Source organism: Astatotilapia calliptera, chromosome 13 (assembly GCF_900246225.1).
Source record: "Astatotilapia calliptera chromosome 13, fAstCal1.2, whole genome shotgun sequence".
NCBI classification, from domain to species: domain Eukaryota; kingdom Metazoa; phylum Chordata; class Actinopteri; order Cichliformes; family Cichlidae; genus Astatotilapia; species Astatotilapia calliptera.
Genome location: NC_039314.1, coordinates 22,960,309 through 22,979,200, shown reverse-complemented (window position 1 = coordinate 22,979,200; position 18,892 = coordinate 22,960,309). Strand labels below are relative to the sequence as shown.

At 39.3% G+C, this 18,892-nt stretch overlaps 1 protein-coding gene and 1 long non-coding RNA gene across 5 annotated transcripts; one reads left to right on the top strand and one right to left on the bottom strand.

Annotated features, from left to right (window-relative positions):
• The first annotated feature begins 4,528 nt into the window (after nt 1-4,528).
• Nucleotides 4,529-18,702, top strand: arhgef33 (Rho guanine nucleotide exchange factor (GEF) 33). Of its 3 annotated transcripts, XM_026190767.1 has the most exons (17): nt 4,529-4,722; nt 7,480-7,523; nt 8,907-9,071; nt 9,421-9,539; nt 9,733-9,881; nt 9,983-10,045; nt 10,516-10,642; nt 11,168-11,300; nt 13,828-13,935; nt 14,332-14,424; nt 14,669-14,817; nt 14,924-15,013; nt 15,317-15,495; nt 16,441-16,901; nt 16,993-17,217; nt 17,390-17,529; nt 17,683-18,699. In XM_026190767.1, the coding sequence occupies exons 1-17, from the start codon at nt 4,683-4,685 to the stop codon at nt 17,810-17,812; spliced, it is 2,415 nt and encodes an 804-aa protein (XP_026046552.1). In that variant the 5' UTR covers nt 4,529-4,682; the 3' UTR covers nt 17,813-18,699. The 3 variants fall into 3 exon arrangements, with proteins under 3 accessions (XP_026046552.1, XP_026046551.1, XP_026046550.1); XM_026190766.1 differs by lacking the exon at nt 4,529-4,722 and having other exon boundaries at nt 7,078-7,523; nt 9,736-9,881; nt 17,683-18,702; XM_026190765.1 differs by lacking the exon at nt 4,529-4,722 and having other exon boundaries at nt 7,078-7,523; nt 17,683-18,702.
• Nucleotides 8,956-14,292, bottom strand: LOC113035288 (uncharacterized). 2 transcript variants are annotated; one of them, XR_003274333.1, is made up of 4 exons: nt 14,078-14,292; nt 13,858-13,929; nt 9,403-9,498; nt 8,956-9,018 (listed from the first exon to the last, which is right to left on the bottom strand). It is a non-coding gene; the product is annotated as an uncharacterized LOC113035288 (long non-coding RNA). The 2 variants fall into 2 exon arrangements; XR_003274334.1 differs by having other exon boundaries at nt 13,858-13,925.
• Nucleotides 18,703-18,892: the final 190 nt, after the last annotated feature.

The window sequence follows — 18,892 nt, the reverse complement described above, 5'->3', positions numbered from 1 at the left end:
TTCAAGCTGATGATACAGCATTTTAAAATACCACAATGACGCTGGAATAGGTGGTTACAAATATGGGCATGAACATTTATTCAGGATTTGTTTAGTTTTAATAAAACACCCTCAGGGAGCACATCAACATACATGCATATACTCTCGCAAATGCCTTCATGTAAATTAAAATAAACAGGAATTGCCCTTAATTTTAGTCTCTGTCACTGTGGTCCGATTTGTTAATTTTTTTTTTTTTTCAAACTGAGTTAACATGAATTGTTGTGTTTTTGTTGTAATGCCTGCTCTGAACTTCTTATATCTTGCTGGTGACAAATACCACACAAACATCATAATACCGAAGAAGATAAATAACATCTAAACTAAAATAGACATTTTTCAAGTAATAAAAGCTACATAGAAACAAGCATCTAATGTGAATCTAATCTGAAAGCAAACTAATCTAAAGTAGACTTAAAAAATTAATTAAGTTAAATAAAGCTTTAAACTAATAATAAAAATCTAATTCTGAATGATTTGTTGTCGGTTCATAGGCCATATACAGCCCCAATCTGATTTCAAGAGGGCTGACCTATAAAAAACAAGCATCCAAATGATCTGTTTAAGAACAAATAAGTTATTCTTAACACATGGCCTTCATTAACAAAACAGTAAAACAGGCTAAGAAAAATGATGTTACATCTTCTGTTCACTTTAGTCATAGTCTACTGTCAGTGGCACAAAACCTTTATCTGTAGTTTTTTATGTAAGTAACCAAAATAATGGGGTTGGTAAGGTCTCGCACTGATTCTCACAGTGATGGCAACGACACATGCCTTTTTTTGCAGCTCATGGATCATGTGATAAATCACATAAATAACAATGGATCAGCAACCCTCAGGACAACCTTCAAAGGGAACCTCCACTGCAACCTGAGACCCACTAACCTTTTGACACGAAAAAACCTCTTGGATGAGAGGTGCACTTTTTTTAGATGGTAAATGGCCTGTATTTGTATAGCACTTTACTAGTTCCTAAGGACCCCAAAGCACTTTACACATCCAGTCATCCACAAGCTACATTGTAGCCACAGCCACCCTTGGGCACACTGACAGAGGTGAAGCTGCTGAACACTGGCGCCACCGGGCCCTCTGACCACCACCAGTAGGCAACGGGTGAAGTGTCTTGCCCAAGGACACAATGACCAAGACTGTCCAAGCCGGGGCTTGAACGGCAACCTTCCAATTACAAGGCGAACTCCCAATCTTGAGCCACTCCAGTTTCCTGCTTTTTTCCAGCTTTTAAGGCTAAATATGTATACACTTAAACCACTTTAAAGCACTTCACACGTAAAGCACAATTTAGACTCACCAATAAACTTATCATGCATGTATTTGGACTGTTTGAGGCATTGTCATAGTGCAAGATGTTTATAATAGTTTAGAGGACCAAAACTGCAAGTATGACTGGATTAACCTGCTTGGGACTCTGGAAAGCAAATACACCGTATAGTTCCTTCCTCTAAGGACAAAGATATATGCTTAAAGTGTAGTGAAGAACCATTAACAATTACTGAAAAGAGCAGCTTGTTAACCACCGGTTCAAAACCTGGATACTTTTTTACCTATTTCTCAGTTTGAGTGTTTTTTACACAGATGCCCAGAAATCAATCGCTTCTCATTCAAGATAAAAAGCTCCCATATACCACATGCAGTCATGGTAACAAAGCAAGTGCACCCTCTTTTAATTCTAAAGTTTTACATGTCATGACACAGTGCTTCCTTACAGAAGCAGGATGACGCAGCCAGATGCTGATGATTAAGTGCAGTTGACTAAGTGACCATTAGCAAGTGTGACCATGCATAGTAAACTTTGGGCACTTTGGAGGCCTGAAGCTGGGAAAGATTACAAAGCCATTTTAAACACTTCAAAGTCCATCATGCTACAGTGAGATGGATTGTTCACATAATCAAGCTTTCTAAGAGTGAACATCCTTGCAAATTCAACCCAAGGCCAGAGAAACTACAAAAAACTACATGCAACAGTTACCATGTTAAACGTTAGAGTTCATGACTGCAGAACTAGAAAAAGGCTGACAAAAAAGACTGAACAAGAATGGTTTGTTTAGAACGGTCGCCAGGAAGAAAAGACTGAAATCAATGTTTTGCAATGGCTCAGTGAGAGTCCAGAGCTCATCTGATTGATATGCTGTGGTGAAACTTGTATGAAGAGCTGTGTACGAATGAATGCCTGCAAGTCTCAACGAACTGAAGCAACATTGAAAAGAAGAGTCATACAGCCATGATACAGTCATACAGAAAACAGTTAATTCAAGTTATTGCTGCTAAATGTGGTTTTACTGCTGAATTGTGTGGTGCATCTAGTATTTTGGCTTGTTTTTTGTCAAATAAATAACAATACAGGGTAATCTATAATGTTGCTGTTCACCTGAGGTTGTGTTTAAATATTGTTAGAACCTGGTGAGGACCAGGTGATTTTTTTTTCAATATGTCCTGATACACAAAAACCTTAGAACTGAAGGAGGACATACTCTCTTTTTACCATGAATGCATACACATGTTAGAGAAATTAAATTCTAGCATTTGTGAGGTTGAGCAGCAGTTGTTTTGCCCAGATAATAATCTAACCTCAGTCAGTTATCATAACTAAAGAGTTTTTTTCCATCGTGCTCCTCATTGACCGAGTCTCTTATTCTATTAGAGTCAGACGCTGGACACAACAGCTTACTTATTATTAGTGCCTGAAAAAAGTTTTCCAGTTTTTGTGCTGTAATCCCTGCACCAGACAAACTAATGTAAAACATATGAACATGAAAAGGTCAAAGAAGTGGTTTCCTTGCACAATAAATATGACAATTGGAGGACATTATTTCTTCAGATCAATACCAAAGAACATTTTTCTAAAGAAGATCATCTTGTGATGATGGCTCAGAGATATCATCACAGCATGATGAAACCTGTCCAAGTTCGAGATAAAAACCATCAAAGATTGCATTAAAACATAATCCAATCCCCAAAACCAAACATGTTTCACAGACTGCTGTATCGCGTGACTTTCTGTACATTTACTCAAATTAACTGTCATCACACAGAGGAGACACGCTAGATTTACTACAATTTCAATATTAAAACATGAGATTTGTAACACTTGAACTTTAAACTTTTGCTTTGTGACACTGCAAATAAATTGATTTTTAGGGTCCAGTTAGCAAATCATTAAAATGGCATTTTCTCCAAACTCAATTATTGGTGAATAAAACAAGTTCTGTTTTGTTTCTGTGTAGAGAGGAATGAACATTACACTCCCCGTCCACATGCTCACATGTAACCACAGAATCAGATGATGTGTGGGAAGGATGTAACCTTCAAACACAGGTTTGTTGTTGAAATGAGGAGCAGCTGAGCTGTTTGTCTCCAGGCTTTGTTGTTTCCGACACAGAGAGCGAGAGAGAAAAGAAAGACAACCGTACTCTCTGTGTGACAAGAAGCAGACAGTCATGAAGACAGACTTACAATACGGTGATGTCACAGAGCTGACAGGAACACAAACACAGGCTCGTGTCAGCAAAAAGCTGTGACGCTAAATATGAGGGGAACAAATGTTGTACTTGGAAGTTGTTGATGAGGTTAAGGTTTTGCATAATAATTTTTTTATGTCAACAATTTACCAATTTTACAGTTTTAACTAGATTTGTAAGAAAAATAATATAGATAGATAGATAGATAGATAGATAGATAGATAGATAGATAGATAGATAGATAGATAGATAGATAGATAGATAGATAGATAGATAGATAGATAGATAGATAGATAGATAGAATCTTTTTTACAAATCAGGTTAAAACTGTAAAATTGGTAAATTGTTGACATAAAATAATTTATTATGCAAAACTTTAACCTCATCAACAACTGTTTAACTTCCAAGTACAACATTTGTTCACCTCATATTTACCATCATTTTATTATATATATATTATACATAAATATATAAAGATCACTGTCCAGAAGAGCACAGTCCTAGGAACAGCAAAGATATTGGGACCCTCAAGCTCCCAGGCCTCACTGTTTTGTGAGCCAAAAAGCCCCTCAAGGGTTGGTTGAGACCAAAATGGAGCTAAAAATCAAGTGAATAAAAGATATACTGTAGCGTACTTTTAGGTTTAAAGCTTTTGCCCTCCCCCTAAGTGGTCTTTTAAAAAAGGAGTAGAAAAGACACTTTATTAGAACTGGCCTAGAGTGAGACCATATATTGCATGAGACTACAACACTACTTCCAGCACCTATATGCACCACAACAACTGGAATGTCCATTTCAGGCGTTCTCTGTTCAGTGCAGCTGTGTAAACTATCCTCATTAGCAACCAGTCACGCCTCCTTAAATCTAATGAGTTGGCTACAGTATGTGACTTTATGATGAACAAATGTCTCTCTCTCTCTCTCCTCCTGATCTTTCCCCTCCATCCTTCCACTCTCTGGAGACAAGGACCTTTTTGTACGAAAGCGAAATCATAGGACTCACATGCTTTGGACAAGAGAAAGTGAACGATCACAGCGAGAGATAGGGTTGCTCAGAAGAGAGGGAGGCAGAGAAGCAGAGTGAGGTCATTCAGAGCTGGAAAAGGGACTTCAGAACTGGACAGCTGTGAAGTACACTGTACCAGACTGGCCAGGATTATCTGAACATGGAGAGTGAGAAAACAGAAACAGAGGAGAAGACAGAAGGTAAAATGAGCATTTAAAAAACTTCTGAAGAGATGTTTCAGACAAGTATTTGCAGCTAATATGCATAATATTCAGTTTATTCTTACTTTCAAAAACCAAATGCTTAGTCTTTGTCTAGAAACTGCTACTTACAGCTTGTCAAAATTCAAGATATCCTCTTTATTATGTGTGTTTTCAGACCAGCAGGTTAATATACTAAATTTATGGGGACATATAAAAGAATAAGGAACGCTTAGTAAAGTTTTTCTTTTTCTTTTTTTTCTAATAAGACAGGGCAAAACCAAAAAGAATATTTTTGGCAGTTCAAAATGATTTTTTTCCTTGCATATATCAGATTTTCTTCTTTTTTTTCATCATTCCTTTACATTTCAATCAGTCCTGAAATATTTACTGGGCTGTGATACCAAAATTTGCATAACCAGCCACAAAGCTACTTTGCCTTTCTTGGACCAGCTGCATCTGCAAAGATGTATGATACAGGGATAAAAACCAATGAGCAGCAGTAGTGTTGTAAAACAAACCTTAAACATAAAGCCTGGTGAACACATATAAATAACATTATGATATCTTTGTAAAATTCTTAATTTTTAAGTATTTAATATGGGTATTAAACAGGGATTATTTAGTTATTTTAATTTATTTTAACAGTACATCAAGATTGTGACCTACAAAAATAATTTTAATTATCCTTCATTTAATTCAAGCAGGGTCAAGAACCTTAGAAGGGTTTACCTAAATGGGATGTGGATGATTTTAATGTTATCAATTACTCCTGCTTGTTTCCTGTTTTCACAAGCCAAAATGTCTGCTGTTTCACATCAACGCTAAAGTACACCAAACGCAGCTTTGACCTTTTTGTCCTGATTGTTGGTTACCAGCTGAACGCAAGCTGTGATTTAGGTTTGTTTGGAGAACAAAGCCAGCGTGTATGAGATGAACTAAACATGCAGTCCAATGCTATACCAAAAATATGTCTTACTATCCAGACAGTTGTTGCTACTTGTTACCAAATGAGACATACAGTGCAGAAGCAACATCAAAATGTCACAAAATCCTTTTGGTTTCCTGATGGCAATAAATTTAAATATTTTTTGCATCTTCTGTTGAGGTCACTGTGGGACAGATGTTGATGTAACATGTTGACGTCAACTTTTTTGGCCTGAAACAGCTGAAGCCAAAAGCACAAACTCAAAATGCCAGAGGAAATTTGACAGAGAGTCTTCATTGTGGGACACATTCCTTGTTTTGCTCTTTCACGGACGAGAAGTGTTACTCATATTGTGCTCATGCTCCTCATCATTTATGCATGATGATATATGTAAAACGTGTTTCGTATGACCCCGTGCAGTTTTGACAGTAGCCTCGACCTGTGACATTTTCGCAACAGACACAAGCATTGTACTTTTCTATAACCATCAACTGTGCCCAAATGCATGAAATATTTGCCATGAACCACACTGCAATGTTTTTGTTTTTTTACCTTTAACATAGGAAATGCAGACACACTGAACGGTGAATAATATAAATTCACACACTAAGTCTGAAGCTGCCGTGATGCTGAAAGCAATTTGCAGCAATGTGGTGATCACCAAGCGACTACAGATGAAAAGATGCTGGTGATGTGAAGTGAACATGGCTCGTGATAGACTTCAAGACCAGCAATGTGACTACCAATGAGAGTGAGGAATACTATTGATTGACATATGGCATGGTAGTCAAGCTCTTAAGCTGTGTCCACGCTGGAAGCAATTTGCTTGTCGTGCATTGCTTTACAGTCGACCGTGTGCAGAGGTTTCAGATTACCCGTTACCTAGGTAACCTTCTAATATATTTACTACCACATTATGTCAATCAAGGGTATCCTGTTCTCTTATTGGTAGTAATTCGCTTGCCTTGAACAGAGCCCTTGAGTAAGTGAATGCTATTAGAAAAAAGGTCCATTGGAGTGAATGGACCTTGTTGAATCCCACCCACTTTGCATCACCGGCAGTTACTTTCCCTGTAATTGGTTGAAGTTGCCACATGTGGATACAACTTTAGGTTACACTGGGGTTGATGAAAAGAGTTTAATGCAGACATTAATGACTTTAATCACACGACAGAGAAAGCTCACGGCGCAGGCTTTTTTAAACTTTATTTGAGTGGGTTGAAATTCATTTGACGTTTACAGTTTGTTGAAATTACATGATCACAATTCTCTGTAATTCAGAGCATTTAACAGTTACGCCGAATTTTATGATTCAAGACAAAACATGAAACTCACTGAACTTTTTGGAGTCAGATAATATGAGGAGCAACTTTTCTTGTATATAAAAATATATTAAAAGTTTGTTATTTTATAGAATATCATCTGTGTAATTTATATTTATTCTACTTTAATTTTTGAGATGCATGAACCAAACCTGTTTTCTGTGGTCTTTTGTCCTGAATAAGTGTGATAAATAATCTGTTAGCGATGCCAATTATCGATGATGTAACAAGTAGAAATTCTTTGAACTTAATCTTTTTTTTTTCTTTGAACTTAATCTTACATGATGTGTTAAATGTCTGAGAAAGAAAAGGTAAATAAACTGTTAATTTACATGTGGTGGGAAAAAAGGGGTTTTCTTGTGGCAACCTCTTTCATGCCTTTTCCATACTTGCTTAACAAACAAACGCTTAACAGTGGATTTGTCTGTGGATTCAATCAACATTTTCACAGAAATTTAGCAGATGTTGTGTGGACACCACACTCAGCTTTTCATGTTTTCTCCTTAGATACAGAGGGAAATGTTGAAGAAGCTAGCCAGGGGATTTCTCAGGTAATCAAGAACTTTTAAACACTTCACACTTCATATTTATTTGTTTATGCCTCATAATGGGTGAGCTAAAAAAAAAACATGAATAATCCCAGCTTTATTATCAAATCAGAACAAGCTCATTTAGACAAGTTACCAATAAATTACATAATATTTGGTTTGTGACTTAAATTGTCTATTAACAACCGAGCCTTTCTGTCACTATTTATCAGAAGACGCAACAAGATGTTTCTTTAAATAGTAAAACTTTTATATTTTATTTTTTTTTACATTTTTAATACATTTTGTGTTGGTGACTTTGAGCAAACGCTGTGCTCTTTCTAGAGTAGATTTTGCTCAAGATATCAACATAACCAGTGCTGGCATTTAGACTCACTGTGCCTCACACTTTTTAAATTTAAGAATATTTGATTGGTTTTATTTTATGATGAAGTGAAACAAAGAGCAAGAAGAGTGAGTTATCCAATGTTGGACTCTGCAGACAAATAACCCAAATCAGAAGACAGCATATTGCCCGAGATAGTGAAGCATTTTCATCACAATGAGTATGGACTACCAAAAGTGAACAGAGCACACAAGAAAAATGCTGTTTACAAAGTTTTAAAATAAAGTTTCGGCTCTTTTAAATTTGCACCAGGTCTCATCACATTTTAACAAAAGCTCTTATTTACTCACAGAGGATGTGAAATACTTTATGAATAATTTATAGTACAGGACTCACTTGTACAGTATAAGAATTCAGTCTCCAAATTGAGTTCACTTTAGCACATCATGCTCTCTTAAGTATTATTTAAATAACACTCTTATTCAGATTAACTAAACTCAATATTGGCAGCTGATACGAGTAAATACTAAGATCTATGCATTGCAGTAGATGCAGATGCTTCTATGAATCATTATTTAGCCACTCCTTAGAGCTGTAGCCTCCAGGTGTATAGACGCATAGTCAGCTATTACACAGGAATAAGAGCAATAAGGCAAACAGGACAGATGGTCTATTGAGTTTCCTGCTTGATGCCTTTCACATGACCAAGAGAAAAAGAAAAGCAAGAGAGCGATGGAAAGATAGGACAAGAGAGAGCTGCAAAACCCATGTAATGTTCCCATGAGCTGATTCAGTTATGCCCGTGAAGTAAATTCAATCAGCTATGCATGAGAAAACTGAGAATGGAAGAGCAGAGAAAAAACAAAGCAAGATAAAGATTTCTCTATGTATGGAATGTAATCAGGGAAAGGTTAACATAATGATAAGGGTTTAAAAGACAGCACAAAACAAGTCAAAACGCACCAAAAGCACAAAGAATCAAGTGTAACAAAGTTGTAACAAAGTTGGAGCAAAGCACACTGGTGAAAACATTACATGTTAAACTGCTCCTTGTGATGCAGCTGTGGGGTCTGGTGGTTGAGCTGCGCGAGGGGCTCCAGGCGGCGCTGGGGGAGCTGTGCGAGCTGCGTCAAAAGGACCACGGTTTGGAAGAGAAGCTGCAGGCCCATCAGACTGATGTGGATGATAAGATAATGGGCCTCAAGAACACGCTCAACACATTTAAGGTGCTGGAGAAGCTAGACAGTAAAAACACACACATACACAGTCTACTCTTGGTGTGGCCTCTGAAACATAATTTAGAACATCTGACTTGGACTCTGTTGAACTGTAAACTAATTTAATTAGGCAGGAAGGCAACTCTTTCAGACTCTCACACTTCTTTTCAACAGGCAGTTCAACGTGGACTATGTTGCTAATATTTTTTTAATGTGCATGCATACGAGAAATTCTCTCTTTTGGATTTGAATCCCAAATTCTCCCCTTAAAATCTGACCCTGGTACTTCCCATTTCAGCATAGTGACTTTCCCAGTCTACCAAAGTAAAACTACTGGCACCTTTTAATCTTCTTGCAGGAGGAGCTGAATGTGGCGTTGTTCCACATCAGGGACATTTCCAGCAGACAAAGAGATGTTCAGAAGAGGATAGAACTGCTGCACTCAGAAAACAAAGATATGATGTCAGTTCCACACAGGTAGGGCTGCAACATTTTGAAAAAGGTGCTAGTTTTAATAAATGTACACGCATATAAAAATTATTCACAGTAATTATTCAATCATCCCACTCAGCTCCCTAATGGTGACCCAAAAAGTTCAACTTTCATATGTAACTTTGTCAAATAAGCGCTCTTTTTAATTCTCCTTCACCTGTGCTGATCGGGCCACTAGCAGAAAGAGCTCCAAGGCTGATGTGCTGACAGCATCCAGTGATGAACACATCTGTGTGCCCAGCCAATCAGAGCTCAGTGGTATTCAGCACTTTTTCCCCAATATGCAGAGCAGCGGGTCACCGCCGAGGAGCACCACGTCGACTCAGAGTGAGTCTGTGTATTTCAACATTTACTATGCAAAGAGTGTAAGCGAGAAAATGACCGGCTCGTAGAGGCAGTTTGCTCATACTAGTGTTTGTGTGTTGCAGCCTCCACGTCTGAGCAGGACCAGCAAAGATCTTGTCCTGAGACCAATAGTCAGACTGAAATAAGTAAGAAATACACCTGTTTCTGCTGATAAACATACTACTGCGGGTAGTCCACATATCTATGCACGGACCCACTAAACCACAGTCTCTTTTTACATCCTGAATCATGCATTACTTGGTAGTCAGAGGAAGTTTAAAGGCAGAAGTAGGTGGATTTTACCACCTCCAGACAGAACTATGGGTAGGAGTTTCACCACTCTTTTTAATTTAAGCAAAACTCAATATATAAATATAATTGTTAAAATGGGATTTTAGTCAACATACATGACCATATAAAAAGGTGTTTTAACCAGCTTTTGCCTTATGTTTGATGGCAGGTTTTATAACAGGTGCATATTACAAAAAATATTATACACAGGTAGTAAAGGCCAGCCAGTAAGCCTGGCCCCCTTTGCAGTTGTCTGTCTTTTATGGTTATAGAATAATCCTCTTTATTCTCAGAGTTTAAAGTAGATTGTGTTCTGTATGTGCAGATAAAAGACAGAGAGCAGCCTTGGAGCTGCTGGAGTCTGAGAGAGTTTACGTGTCCCACCTTTCTCTGCTTCTGAAGGCAAACATCTCCTTTAACGGATCAGAAGCCCTCACTTCCAAAGACAAACGGTAAAGCCTGCTGACACCCTAAGATGGCTCGATTCAGACTGATAATTGAAGAAAAAGACATGTAAAGCAGTTTTTTGGAAAGAAGAAATGTCCCAGCCACCACTAACCCCTACCTGATACACACACACAGAGACACACAAATCAACACTCGCAAGAATATATTCCTGATCTAATTTGAGTGCTTGCAGTGAAGGGTGAACAGGAAATAAACAAATTAAATAAAGGCACATTGTAAACACCAGAGAAGACACTCTGTTAAAGAGACTCCACACAGCTTGTTAATGCAATCACTGCTTAGCTTCAGCACACGTGCTCCCAATGACTGAAAGCGCCAGTGAAATGGTGCCATCGCTGAACTGGGTCAAATGTTATTTGTGAATGATTGTATTTGTTTTAAATTGCTTATCCTGCTGTCAGATGTCTGCCACACAAGATGGCACACTAATTGACACAAATGCAGGTTTTCTCACGTTTTGTAGGAATGTTGATGTTTATAACATCTGCTGCCTTTTGTTCTACTTTTAGTCCATTTCCCAGCTCTTTGAGGTTTCTGATCCAGCAGCACCTTGAGCTCCTTCATACTCTTCAAGAACGTGTGCTCAAATGCCAGTGGCAAGGCATCATGGGAGATATATTCATGAGGCTTACAAGTAAAGAGGTAAACACAGAATGAGAGCGCAAAACGAAATGTGGATATTGTCCTTTTTGATGTGAGCACCATCTACTGGTAAATAAAATGAAAGTCTTTGAATTCTTAACATCTTTTAAACCAGCAGGCAGTGAATGCTACATATGCACTCCCTCCATTTTTCTAATAAGGTGTTGATTCAATATCAGTTATCTGAATCTATCTTTCATGGACTTCCTTTTCAGCTTTCTTAGCCTGCGCAGTTTGTTTTTCTATGCTATGTTTGAAATAATATAAGAATCTTTTAAGTGTATTTAGGCATTTAGAATTGGTCAAGACCTGCAGAAGTTCAAAGAAAGCATCAGACTGGGAAAAAAGGTGATTTATGTGACTTTGTATATAGTATAGTTGTTGGTGCCAGACAGACTGGTCTGAGTATTTCACAAACTCCTGATCTGCTATGATTTTCCAACACAATCATCTCTAGGGTTTAGAGAAAATATCCAGTGAGCAGCAGTTCTCTGGGTGAAAATGCCGTGTTGATGTCAGAGGTCAGAGGAGAATGGCCAGACTGCTTTGAGTTGATAAGAAGGATATACTAACTTGTTACAATCAAGTTATGTGTCTCTGAATGCACAACATATCAAACTTTGAAACAGCAGATGAATATATAGTGGTGGTCTGTCGGTTGAGAATTGGAAAATAAGGCTACAATTCACATGAGAATACCAAAAATAGACAATAGAAGCCTGGAAAAACATTGCCTGGTGTGACGAGTGTCATGGCTGTGTGCCGGCAGGCAGGAAAAAGGACCCAATATGCAGACTCCTGGAGGAAGAACTTAAACTCAAAAGTCCACTGCTTTATTGCAGGCAAACGTCAAAAACAGAACAAAACTAGGAGGGCTGGAAACTGGACTGGAAACTAAACACACAGGGCAGAATGAGGATACGACGTGACACTAAGCACGGGGAACACGGGGCTTAAATACAAAAGGCAGTAACACAAAAATGAGACACACAAGGCGAGCACGGCTGGGAGCAATCAAACCTGACGAGACTGAGGGACACAAAAGAGAATACAATGACCTGAGACACTGACCTTCAAAATAAAACAGGAAACAGACTGGCAGAGAACTAAACCCATACTAAACACTAGAAATCAAACCACAAATAAATTATACAATAATAATACACAAAACGCTGGCTCACTGACCCAGGATCGTCACAGTGAGTCTCAATTGCTGCTGTTTCATTTGGATGCAGGATCAGAATTTTTGGTGAACAATATATAGGCCTATACATGGATCCATCCTTCCTTGTATCAACTGTTGAGGCTGTTGGTAGTCTGGTAATAGTGTGGGGGATATTTGCTTGGCATGCCTTGGGCGATTTAGTACCAGCTGAGAATTGTTGCTGACCATGTCCACCCTTTTATAACCAATGTACCATCTTCTGATGGCTGCTTTTAGCAGGATAACGCTCCATCCAGTTTACATTATAGATGAGAAGCTGACAAATTTGCAGTAACTGTGAGATGCTGTCATGTCAATACAGACCGAAACATCTGATAAATGGCTCCAGCACCTTGTTGAATATATTCAATGAAGAACTGTTTACACTAATCTGACAGTGAAGGTTGGAGGTGTAAAATGTGTGATGATGGGTTATAAACACGTTCAAATTCATATATGCAAAGTGCTTATGTCTTTAGTCTCTTGTGACTGTAGCTTTCAGCCATAAAACGATCCAATCATATGGTTTCCAACCTTCAATGAGCACAAGGTCCCCTTCTTGGCAGGTCTATCCCAATCGTTCTCCTGGCTTCCAGCTCACACCAATTCTAGAGCAAGATGCTCCCCCCCCCCCCCCCCCCACCACCACCACCAACCTGTGTGCTGCTATCATCCACTCTCTTCCTGCTACTTTCAGACCAATAAGCATTCTCCAACAGCCCAAGCAGTGAAAACCTCTGCAACAATTTCAGCTGAGAACAGTCAGATCTGCCATCCTGCACTGTTAGCCCTGATCATGGTAATTAGTGGTTTTCCTCACAGAGGTTTCCTTGCATCCATCCTCCAGTGGGACTGGCAGTCCTATTAGGATCATCTTCTTTCCTTTGTCAGAATATTGTCAGGTGGAAGTATAGTTTATTCCCCAGGTTCACCCTCATATCCCATACCTGTGCAGTCTGCAGGAGGGTGCTGTTGATCTTCTTGGAGGAGAGTGTTTTTTCTCCCTGCTAGATGAACTGGATTTATGGGATGGGTGTACCACGAGTCTGATGCTTTTTCAGTTCATCCTTCTCCAAGGTGTCTGCCAGTGCTCTAAAGACTTGGCTGTACTCCCAGCTGTAGCTTCCCTGTACAGTCTTGCATCCCCACGAGTGTGTCTCAGCATGACTCTCCTTCAGCACTCTGTCATCCCAATCTGTGCAGATTTGATAGTGCAGGGAAGTGTTTCGTGCACTAAATGCAGGTAGAGAGAAATGCAGAAGGTCTCCAGTGTATATAAAGAGCATGCAAACTCAGGCAGTATATCTCTCCTTCTTCCTCCAGAGTGATTTCTTGGATTTTTATGTGTCCTACCTGAAGGAGCTTCCAGACTGTCTGTCAGTTGTCAACATGCTGGCCACCAGCTCCATGAAGTCTTCGGCCTTGCTTGAGGTAACAGAAAAATGTGAAATATGACAGGTTTTGATATTAATTTTAAAAGCACAGAATGTAACATGACGGGGCAGAGCAGGGAGGACAGGATGAAAAAGAATACCAGCATACTTCTAAAAACAAAAAAAATCCGGAAACTTACAGCTCATATCACCAAAGAAACGCCAGCATATCTGTCGATTTCTGATTTAACTCTCAGATACTCTCAGAATTGCTTGAGTGGAGGTAACTTAAGTATCTGGAAACCCTGTCAAGTTTCATTTCAAGCCTTGTTTTATATAAAAGCTTCAGACAAATGACGAAATTCACAGTCCTTACACCTGCTGTGTTTTTCCCTTTGATGCTGATTGGTCCATCTGTGCTGCATTGTGCTTGACTGTGTGGTGCTGCTATCAGAGTGACATAACAGGTGATGAATCCAAACCCTCCCTCTACACTCTGCTGCTTCAGCCAGTTCAGAGGATCCCTGAGTACCTGCTGCTTTTACAGGTTGGATCAACACCACTGCCAGAATTGTCCTTATATGTTCATATCCTGCAACACACAAACTTGATACAAATATGATACTCTGAAACCATGCAGAAAAAGGTTATCAGTAAACAGAAACAGAAATAAAACGACAATTAACAACTCAGTATTATTACGAAGATTAAATCTGATGTATGAATATTTAAATTGTCTGTGTGTGTGTGTGTGTGTGTGTGTGTGTGTGTGTGTGTGTGTGTGTGTGTAGGGACTACTTAGGCAGACTGATGCAGAGCATCCAGACTACTATCTGCTGCTGGTGTGCATACAGCAGTTCAGGGCTTTTACTACACAGTACCACCACCTCCTCCAGCACAATCAGGAGCTTCTGCTGCTCAACCGCAAGGAGGTGAAGAGGTCAGGATTACCATCTTTCGAAAAATATCAACTTTAAAACAAACATTAAACAAAACATTTTCAGTGTGAAGGAGCTTAATGTTCTCTGTGCTGTGCACCCCTGCAGGTCTACCATGAAACAGCTGTTAAAGACAGTAGAGAGTGGGATTCAAGCCAGCAACACTGGCTCACCGTACCCTTGCAGCAGTGCAATGCTGTGAGTATTCAGTTTACCGGGCATTTAATGTAGTGTTTACATGACTCAGACATTTCTGTTAGACATTAATAAATGAATAAGAGTTAAAGCTAAGTAGATTATTCCTGGAAAGCAACAGACACACATAAATGCTTAATATTTGCTATTGCTTTCTCATTTAAAAAATATAGGTATAAAAGCAGTTACATACTCGCCATGTTTTCCTACCAGTCCAGTAACCTTTCAGTATTTCTTGATTTCTTCTGTAAAAAGCTGTCGGGTGCTGCTGTAAACAAAGTTTATTTCTTCGTTTCTTCACTGCAGGGAACATGCCAACCAGGTGAGGCGCAGAAAGCAGTGTCTCCTGGAACAGATTCAGTCGCACCGTTTCCAAGATTGGGACCGAGACCAAGAAACTGAAACTCATTGCTATGATGCAGAGTGGCCCTCCCGCCTCCCTTTCTTCAGCCATGAGCTGGACTCACGGAACCACAAACCAACAGGTCAGTAAAATAGTTCAATAAGAGGAGATCATTAGAAGGAACTGAGCGTGATTTAACGAAATAAAGAATTCCCAGCAGAATGGAAAAGGGCAGGACCCCCCCAGAGTGTAGATGCTGGCGGTAATGAAGATAAGTTGGGGGCTTTGGTGAGGTGGAAATGGGGAGGAGGTGGATTGCACAAAGGAGACTGCAAGAGAGACTGAAAGTTGAGCATTGCAATTTAAAGGCTGATTGAAGAAGAGAACAGAAAGATGATTGGACTAGAGCAATGATAGTGGCATGGAGTTTTACAGCGTGGGAAAGTGAATGTTTCAAGTTCAATTTGTTCTCTCCCAGCATTCAAATGCAGCCCTTTGGAGCAGGAATTAACACCTTTCCTTTTAGACATCCTCAGACAACACTTCATACTTCATCATGAACTTTTTTTAAAAGTGTAGCTTCAAAACGTCAGCACACAGGGCCACTACAAAGGATGTTTATCGCACAGGATGCTCTGGTGTCAGCATGCCAACCGACTGGCTTACCACTGTGCACATTTTGAATAAGAAGTACCAATTTCATCAAAAAACCGAGTCAAGTAAAATTAAAATCCAGGGCACAATTGAGTTAAACTCATCGGTATCTATCTGATGTCCCAGGTCAACTTTTACATTATATAGTTTTAAATCCATTGTTTGTGGCTTGATTGGGGCTTGATGGCTTGATGATTATTTTTTTTAACCACATCCTCTTTAAGAAAACCTAAATACAAAACCAAAGCAGTATTTGGGCATCTCCTATCACAGTATTTTATTCAGCGTCAGACAGATGATTCCCCAGAGTAATTTTATTTTTGGGACATGATGAAACTTCCCAAACTTCCCTTTTCCCCAACTTGTCATTTTGGTTCTTATTTTACATCAGTCAACAATTCAGTTTTTTGTTTGTTTGTTTTTTTGCTTTCAGGTCTTGGCAGCATCCCAGAAAGTGAGCCCTCTGAGAGGTCAATGTTGTGCCAGCATCATCTGCCTCCCAGACCTGCAGAGTTCCGCCAGGTTCAGCCGGGATCTGCTCTGGCAGATGCCCTCGGAGAGTTTCTCCTTCCTCCAGATCCCCCTGGGCTGGAGAACCTCTATGAAGAAGATGGAGGCTCTTTTCATGACACCTCTATGTTGGACCGCTGTTCTTCTGCCTCTTCTGATTCCTCCATTGACATTGCCTTTGTGAAGTGCCCAAAAGCCCCCCCAGCGTCACATCACGGAATAGCAACAAATGTGTCGACTACCCGCGATGTTTTTGGCAACATAGGAAGCCAAGGGAATGGTTATAGCAAACTGCCCAACCGTGGTTGTGTCTCTCCAGACGAAGCTGTTCTTATGCGTCGCAATCAGCATCGCCCCCTTCAGGCCAGCCAACGTAAGAGCAAGGTGAGTTTATTTGTAAGAGATATATAAAAATATTGAAGAATCATTTTTGTAGATGTTCATAATCGACATGTATGCCATCTCTGCTGTTAAGTCACTGAATGGGCTGCAAATGGAGAACACAGTGAGTGGTCTGGATAGTGGACCTCTATCAGACCATCTCCAAAGGGTGGGATTGGGCAGCCATGCTAAACTGGAGCGCCAGAGCAGTAAAGGCAGCAAAGGAAGTTCTACCCCCTCCCGTAAGGTCCAGACTCCCTTGGCGAACAGAGCGGACAATGACAAGCAGAGCCCTGATCTTCATGGACTGCTCAGCATAGTGGGTTTCAGCAAACATCTATTATTAAAGAACTATTATCATGTCTGTACAGGAATTGCCTGTTACATTTTAACATTAAAACCACAGAACCTGACAACATGAAATTCATATTTTTAGTATTATTTCTTAATTTTCTTGGTAAATACTGAAATATTGTTTTCAACCACATCAGGACACAGGAATCCAGTCATGGGGCGATGAGTCCAAGTGGAGGAGTGGGACGGAGGACAGTAACCACACCCCCTTCAGCGAGAGGAGTCGCAAAGACAAAGGAGGCTTTAGGAGCTCTTTCAAGAAACTGTTCAAGAAAAAGTAAGAAAGATAGTGTAGCATCATGGAGTTAGACACATGGCTGGCTTGGCACTGCAGTTTCTTTAACTTGAAGAAACAAAGATGCCAAAAAGAAGGCAAGATTGAAAGGAAAAACATGTATTCAATTTAAACCCTTTTCTTTCCTCCTAACAGAACTAGTGATGAGAAAAAGGAGAAAGGAGGTGAGAAGACACCAGAAAGTCAAAATAATGGTGAATATGAGTCACCGGGGAAAAACCCCAAACTGGTCCAGCTGGAGATGAACCGCGGCACAGCTGTATGAGCACTGCTCTGCAAACAGGCACTGTGACACATGAACAAAGATGCTGTATAATACATGCATGTACATCATACATATATACTAATGAGAGAAAATAGAGGCTGTTTTTCCTTTCTTTAAAACTTATAGACGCTGTATAAACACTGTACAGATATAAGCAACTGATTTATGTTTCAATTACAAAATCCTTCACACTGAGGGAAATATGATGCGGTTATACAGTAAACATTGAGCTCTTTTGCTAATATTCAGTGTTATTATGTTAAGCTGTAGAGCGAAAGACTAGCAAAAAGACAGGCAGTAAACAACATAAATTAAACAGGACTCCATGGTTAAAAACAATATAATTTTGTGTCAGTTAACATTAGATGTGTGATGAATGGTGCCCCACACTGTAAAAAGTCTCACTCCATTTCTTTCCTCTATAACATGTTCCTTTTCCTTTTCCACCCTGACAAAAACGTTGTATCGCACGTTTAAACAGTTTCACTCCAGCTCATCTTTCTTTCTTTCAGTCTTCTTAATGATTTTAAGCAATACCCAGAATTACATTGTTGCATATACTCAGGAGAACAAATACTAAGCAGGTAAAATCTGTGTATGTTTGTTCGTGATTAAACATTTTGCTGAAAGACAGTAATGTACATTTTTGTCATTGTGCTGATTATTTCTATGAATTGTTTTGTGAAGAAAGACGAATGTCAGAATTTTGAATAAAGGTCCAGACTGTATAATTTGTGGAATCTGGTTCTTTTCCCCTAATTTTTTAAGTACTAAGATTAAAACACTCAGTCTGAAAACAGAGTAATATCACTCCCAACTTTCTACAACAGTTGGACAATCTCAAACTACGAAGACAAACTTTGGTGACACTAAAAACTAAATACATCCCACGATTCACTGTTGCCACCTTTCCAGCAATAATTCTGAAACTTTATTCTTCAGCCATAATGTAGACGTTTTGCTGCTATGCTTGAGGTAACTGGGCCTCATTTACTAATTTACAGCTTGTATGCACAAACCTGCGTGTACAGGCCGCTTACAAAATAATTTCTTGGCACCATTTCGTAAATTTTTCTTTTA

Excerpts from the sequence above, each read along its gene's own strand:
- arhgef33 (XM_026190765.1), top strand. The coding sequence starts at position 7,266 with ATGTCTGAGAAAGAAAAGGTAAATAAACTGTTAATTTACATGTGGTGG. Across the intron at positions 10,643-11,167 it reads CTCACTTCCAAAGACAAACG|TCCATTTCCCAGCTCTTTGA; the intron begins GTAAAGCCTGCT and ends TTCTACTTTTAG. Across the intron at positions 17,218-17,389 it reads TTCATGGACTGCTCAGCATA|GACACAGGAATCCAGTCATG; the intron begins GTGGGTTTCAGC and ends CAACCACATCAG.